This window comes from Aulonocara sp. 'chitande type north' Nkhata Bay, linkage group LG18 (genome assembly GCF_057382095.1).
Source record: "Aulonocara sp. 'chitande type north' Nkhata Bay isolate Kocher_YH1m ecotype deep benthic linkage group LG18, A_spYH_male_GT1.1, whole genome shotgun sequence".
NCBI classification, from domain to species: Eukaryota; Metazoa; Chordata; class Actinopteri; order Cichliformes; family Cichlidae; genus Aulonocara; species Aulonocara sp. 'chitande type north' Nkhata Bay.
The window spans coordinates 5,130,486-5,137,583 of record NC_141361.1 but is presented as its reverse complement, the minus strand read 5'-3'; the positions used below and the strand labels follow the sequence as shown (position 1 = coordinate 5,137,583).

Here is a 7,098-nt window from a genome sequence, read left to right as displayed (position 1 = left end):
TTCCCCCCCTTCTCACCGTCTCTTCTCCCCTTTGGTTTTCTTTCTCTCCCTCTCTTTCTTTCATTCTTTCCCCCTGTCCTATCCCACAGTCATGTCTGTCCCGTTTGTAGCAACTGAAAATAAAATAAATTCATAATTATAATAAAGGTCAATCAAATGGACCAATATGGCAAGGCCATGATGATCCACTTGGTAAAATAAATCTGCTTGGCATCTTTCTTGGCCTTAAGACAACAATTCTGATGGCTAAAGATCCAAACGGGACAAAAAAAAAAACCCAAAAAAAACCCAAATGACTGACCAGTGATTAGTGTTTTACAGTGATTACGACAGAAAGCCTGTTTCTGCCACTGGTGCCAAGCATTTGCTCTTTTCAGCTTGTTCAATTGTGGAGGTTTTTACATTCTTTACCTTACAATATAAAGCACCTTGAGGCAACTGTTGTTTTTTTGGCACTATATATAAATATAAATGAATTGAACTGGTAGCAACTTTATGAATGAGAAAATGAAAACAAGTGTCAGTCAGCTGGTTCATGTCCAGCAGGTGGGGAGGAATCAGTGAGTCTGTTACTCCAGTTACTTACTCAGAGGTAAAGTTAAAGAAAACGAGTTTCCTTCATCGCACTAAACCTGCCCACTAAACATGACCCTGAATGAACCCATATGTAAAGGACTGTAGGTTTTAAGCAGGATCACGTAATGGCAACACAATAGATGAGGAAAGTGGGGGAACTCTGACGACATCTAGTGGACATCTTGAAGATGACGGGTCTGAACAGAGAGCAATGCAGGTCTGTGGAGAAGATTGCAGCACACTGTGAAATATGAACTATGAATAATATCTACATCTGTAATGATGTAATCAAAATAGGTAATCAAAAAATCAAAATTCAGAATACCTGGACTACAAACTGTAAAATATTTATTAAGCTTAACGGCACACCGGAAGAAGCTAAAGTGTTGGTCATCAAATGCATGCAGGATCTGGAAAACATTAACAAGTAATATAACTACAAAGACAAGGAGCTGGGCTAACAATCTACAGTCATCCAAGCAGGTAATAGAAGATAACAACGAAAGCTAAAAGCGTAACACATTTAAGGATGGAACAATCAAGTAACTCATTATCTGGGATCTATACATCGTTATCACAAAGGATTGCTAATCAGGAGATAAATACACCAGCAAATAAGGAATACAAAATACACTTCACAGAGCAGGACATTGATCCAGAACTGAACTTTTTTAACATCAAAAATACCTGCTATTATCATAATGATGATCAATTCAACAAAACTGTCAAGGTGGACGGTAAAATATCTATAATTCACTTTAACAGTAGAAGTTTATATGCAAATTTTCATAAAATAAGAGAATATTTAAGCAAATTTGCACATCCATTCAGTGTGATTGCAGTATCTGAGACATGGATTAATAAAGAGAAAGGTGGGGACTTTGTAATAGATGGATATGAATTAAATCTTATAAATAGAAAGAATAAGAATGGCGGTGGTGTGGCCTTGTTTGTGGACAAAAATTTAAAATACAAGATGGTAGAAAAAATGTCGATGGCGGTAGATAATATATTAGAGTGTGTAACAATAGAAATTAGTATGGGAAAAGAGAAAAATGTCATTGTAAGCTGTATATATAGAACACCAGGTTCAAATACTGAAATTTTTAAGGAGTGGGTAGATAAAACATTCACTAGGACAAACCAAAAAGTCATGTTCATTTGTGGGGATTTTAACATAGATCTATTAAATCCAAGCAAACAGAAAATGACAGAGGAGTTTATTAATACAATGTATAGCTTGAGACTTTGTCCAATGATCACTAAACCCAGCAGGATCACAGCACAATCGGCAACCTCAATAGACAATATATTTACAAATGAAATAGAAAATAGATCCATAAGTGGTCTTTTAATAAATGATGTCAGTGATCACCTACCTGTTTTTGTAGTGTATAATAAAAATTATAGGAAGGTTACACAGGAAAATATAGTAAAATACAAACGAATGAGAACAGAAGAGTCAATAAATGTATTTAAAAATGATTTGCTCAAGCAAGAATGGGAGACGCTGTATAGGGAAAAAAATGTTGATAAAGCTTATGAGATTTTTTTAGGAAAATTTAAAATGTTATATAATAGCCGTTGCCCAGTAAGGAAATACAGTAAAAAACAAAAATATGCAGAATGCCCATGGATTACAAAAGGATTGCAAAATGCATGTAAGAAGAAAAATACCTTATACAGAGAATTTATAATGAACCGAAGTACAGAAGCTGAAAATAAATATAAGAAATATAAAAATAAATTAACGAGTATTTTGAGGTCATGTAAAAAGGAATACTATGAGAAATTATTGATTATGAATAAAAATAATACTAAAGGGATTTGGAAAACATTAAATACTATCATTAAAAAGGGCTCTGGACAGTCAGACTATCCTTCGTATTTCACAAATAATGATAGAAACATTACTAATATGAGCGATGTGGTAAATGATCTCAACAAATTCTTTGTAAGTGTTGGGCCAGACTTGGCTGAAACAATTCCTGATATGACAGATTCGGTAGAGAAAGAAACCAGATTCATTGATCGAAATCCTCATTCAATGTTCTTAAAGGCAGTAGAAGAAAAGGAAATCATTGATATTGTTGGGAAATTACAAACAAAAAACTCTACAGACTCTGATGACATAGATATGGAAATAGTCAAGAAGGTGATAGAGGGCATTTCCAAACCCTTAACACATATCTGCAATTTGTCCATACAAACTGGTACATTCCCGACACAAATGAAAATAGCTAAAGTAACACCATTGTACAAAAATGGTGATAAACACCAATTCACAAACTATAGGCCTGTCTCTCTACTTTCTCAATTTTCAAAAATACTGGAAAAAAATGTTATTAATAGACTCGACAAATTCATAGACAAACACAAAATAATAACGGATAGTCAGTATGGTTTCAGATCAAATAGATCAACATCATTGGCATTAATAGAATTGATCGAAAATATCACTAACAATATAGATAAAAGACAATGTACAGCTAGTATATTCATCGACCTAAAAAAAGCTTTTGATACAATTAATCATGAAATATTACTCGATAAATTGGAGTATTATGGCATTAGAGGAGTGGTGTTAGAGTGGGTAAAGAGTTATTTGAGAGACAGGAAGCAATTTGTGAAAATTGGGGAACATCAATCAGAGTGTATGGACATTGTTTGTGGAGTTCCGCAGGGGTCAGTATTGGGACCAAAGCTGTTTATCCTCTATATCAATGACATATGTAGAACATCAGATATATTACAGTTTATTTTATTTGCAGATGATACAAATATTTTTTGTGCTGGAGAGAACTTACAGCAGCTTTTGGAAATTGTCACACAAGAAATGATTAAACTGAAAACATGGTTTGATAGAAATAAGTTATCATTAAATTTGGAAAAAACGACATTTATGTTATTCGGAAATTATAAAAAAGATGCCGAAGCAAAGTTATTAGTAAATAATGTCGAATTAGAGCAAGTTTCGGATACAAAATTTCTGGGTGTGATAATAGATAACAAAATCTGCTGGAAACCTCATATAAAGTATTTACAAGCTAAACTGTCAAGAAGTGTCTCCATACTGAGTAAAGTTAATTTTTTTTTGCCTTCCAAATCACTCCGGGTACTTTACTGTTCACTTATATTGCCATATTTGGAATACTGTGCGGAAATTTGGGGAAACACATATAAAACTTCACTTCAACCAATATGTAAAATTAAAAAAAAAGCAATCAGGATGATTAGTAAAGCTGGATATAGAGACCATACTAACACCATGTTTTTGAAATTAAAAATATTGAAGTTTATGGATCTTATAAAATACAAAACGGCAAAAATTATGTATAAAGCTAGATACAATATGTTACCAGGAAATATACAGAGGATGTTCTATGACAGAGAAGGAGATTATGAACTAAGGGGTAAGTTGAATCTGAAGATACTTAAAGCACGGTCAAATGTTAAAACCTTTTGTGTAACTATTTATGGAGTAAAACTGTGGAATAGCTTTACTGCAGAATTACAGCAATGCTCAGGAATTGGCAAGTTCATAAAGACACTTCGAAAATTACTTTTGGAAGGATATGATATTGAAGAAGACAATCACCCATTGTATGTATAAATATATCAACTCGTATTTAAATTATAAATATCGTGCCAGTCTTGTTGACATAAGTTTCTTATGTATTGTGTGGAGTATACGATGAGGAGAATTAGGTAAATATGTGGGATTAATAAGATGTTGAGCAGGGGTAGGAGTTAATAAGTATGTGCATACTTCTTCTTACTCCTTTTCAGACCAAACGACTGTTATCTCATGTTAGATGAATGTTTTATTTTATTATAATTCTTTCTTGTTTGTCTGTACAAATGTGTGTGTGAGTATATCTACACATATATTCGTATCCGTAAATGAAAATACATGTAGATGAGTATATATTGTTTTTTTTATTGTTTGTTTTATTATGTCTGAAATAAATAAAGATAAATAAAAAATAAAAAATAAAATAGGCTCCATGTAGTTTAAGTTCTGTTACTGTACTTATGAAGCAAACTGCACACACAGAGTTGGCAAACATTGAGTTTACTTGCATTTAGGCAAAATGATATAAACACTTATCATGAGCCAATATAGCACATTTAACTGCTTTTATTTAGCAGGGATTACACAATACACAAAATTAGTCACAAACATTTTTAATCAAATCTTGCAACATGTTGCTAAGAAGAACCAGGACAACCAGGTCAAAGCCATACTGAAGTATAACCTTCATTAACATAAATCACAAAGAAAACATATTTAAATAAAAATTGTATACTTGTCTTGAACTTTTTTAAATCTTTAGTCCTGTGTATCAAAACTTATTTATTGGCTGATAAAAAGGAATCACATCATGGTTGTTACAAGGAACAAGTGATGAAACTCATTTTCATGTTTGTTTTCTTCTATACTGAAGAAGAAATACAAGTTTCTGTGGTAAATATTAAAAGAGCATCCATGTTCAATAAATATTTGTGTCACCTTTAAAGACCAATAAAAAAAATATCAAACTTAGAGAAACATAAAGTCAGGGCTGGAACAAACAACATAGAGTGCCCTTCACTGCTGTGGACAGGAAATGTACCGTGACTTGGAGCATGAGGTCATTTTCTACCTCGGGTGCTGCAGTGATTTGGTTTGTCACTCAGGTGGATCCTTAGATGAAAATTCAGTCCTGATTTCCAACTGAATCTTTCCCCACAGGAGCTACAAATATATGGTTTCTCACCTGTGTGGATCCTTCTGTGACTTTTCATAGTCGACAAGTCTCTAAACTCTTTCCTACAGACGTTGCAAGAATACGCTTTCTCACCGGTGTGGATTCTCAAATGAGTTTCTAGTCCTGATTTCTTACCAAATCTTTTCCCACATGTGCTACAGAAATACGGCTTCTCGCCTGTGTGGATTCTCACGTGACTTTCAAATCCGGATTTCTTATTAAATCTTTTCCCACAGGTGATGCAAAAATATGGCTTCTCGCCTGTGTGGATCCTTACGTGAGTTTCCAATCCTGATTTCCAAATGAATCTTTTCCCACAGGTGCTACAAGAATGTGGCTTCTCACTTGTGTGAACTCTCATGTGTCTCGTCAGGTTGGATTTACACTGAAAAGTTTTTCCACAAGTGTCACAGCTTACAGATTTTTTACTTGTATCAGTTTCACTCCGAGACTTATCTGTTCGGTTTTTGTGACGTCTCCTTTTCTTCAGCTCCGCATTTCTAGTTGATCCCGAGTCCACATGCTGGTTTTCTTCCTGTTCCTCAAGCTCTGGTTCAGGAAAGTTAAGAGCAAGGAGCTGGTCATCGTTTGGTTCTGATTCACTGAGGTCACTTTCCTCAAAACTAGAAGTCACCATAAAACTATTGATCTCCTGCTTCAGTACAATCTCCTCCAGCTCCTGACTGGTGCAGAGTTCCTCCTGTTCCTCTTTAATCTGTGGAGGATCTGGGTCCTCCTGGTCCAGACTTGAGTTCCTCTCCTGCTGATTGGCGACAAACTCCTCCTCCTTACAGGCAGTTTGCTGGTGGAGGTCTAAACGAACAATAAAAAAAATGTAATTATAGAAAAACACTTCTGAGAAGATAAAGTTTTAGTTAAAGTCTGTAATGAGGGCATGTTGCTCACATTTGCAGGTGAAATTAAAAGTGTGTAAAAATGAAGTTATTTGTGCACTCTGATGCAAATGAGAACTTGAGTTCTGACATTTTTCAGCAACATTAAGAGTAAAAAAAACCTTTCAAACAAAAAAGAACTCACTTATTACTGACTGACTGATGATCTATTTTGGAGTTGATCTCGAAACTGATCTACATCTTGATATTTTTCAAAATAATCTTCACTATTGGGGGTGGCTGTAGCTCAGGCGGTAGAGCAGATCATCTACTGATCGGTTCGATTCCCGGCTTCACCTAGTCTGCATTTCAAATATCCTTGGGCAAGATACTAACTCCAAGTTGCCTCAAGTTGCTCTTTGATCTGTGGAATGTGTGTCTGAATGTTGGTAGAAAGCACTAAGAAAAATGTGCTTGTGCGAATGGGAGTGAGTGGGTGAATGCACAAGTTTTGTAAAGCGCTTTGAGTGCTCAAGATTGAGTAGAAAAGCGCTATATAAGAACCAGTCCATTTAAAACTCCCTGTCATGTTTTCACGAATACACATTAAATAGATCTGACTGATACAAACTGTAGGTTTAATATTAATGTTAACACTTCAGAAAAGCGATTACAGTTTTACCGCTGGTCTGTAAATCTTTCTCAGGTTTCCAGATGTTATGCAGCTGTCTGAGCCGCTCTTCCCCGCTCCAGACGACGATGCCTTCATCCTCGTGTTTCACTACAAGCTGTTCTCCCTCTTGACTGATGCAGAGTTCCTCCTGTTCCTCTTTGATCTGTGGGGGATCTGTGTCCTCCTGGTCCAGATTGAAGTTCCTCTCCTGCTTCCAGACCTGCTGGCCAGCCAGATCTTCCTCCTCCTTACACTTCATGTTGAT

The 7,098-nt window shown here is 35.2% G+C and overlaps 1 protein-coding gene across 1 annotated transcript; it reads right to left on the bottom strand.

Annotated features, from left to right (window-relative positions):
- Positions 1-4,966: 4,966 nt before the first annotated feature.
- On the bottom strand, positions 4,967-7,098 carry LOC147307754 (uncharacterized). Its single transcript, XM_086273152.1, has 2 exons — positions 6,843-7,098; positions 4,967-6,140 (listed from the first exon to the last, which is right to left on the bottom strand). Exons 1-2 carry the CDS (start codon positions 7,090-7,092, stop codon positions 5,212-5,214), a joined length of 1,179 nt encoding a protein of 392 aa, XP_086129278.1. The 5' UTR covers positions 7,093-7,098; the 3' UTR covers positions 4,967-5,211.

What these genes read in the sequence shown, in the direction of transcription:
- LOC147307754 (XM_086273152.1), bottom strand. Translation starts at nt 7,092, where the DNA reads ATGAAGTGTAAGGAGGAGGAAGATCTGGCTGGCCAGCAGGTCTGGAAG. An exon ending in GAAAGATTTACAGACCAGCG is followed by an intron (nt 6,141 to 6,842) that starts GTAAAACTGTAA and finishes TTGTTCGTTTAG; the next exon opens with ACCTCCACCAGCAAACTGCC.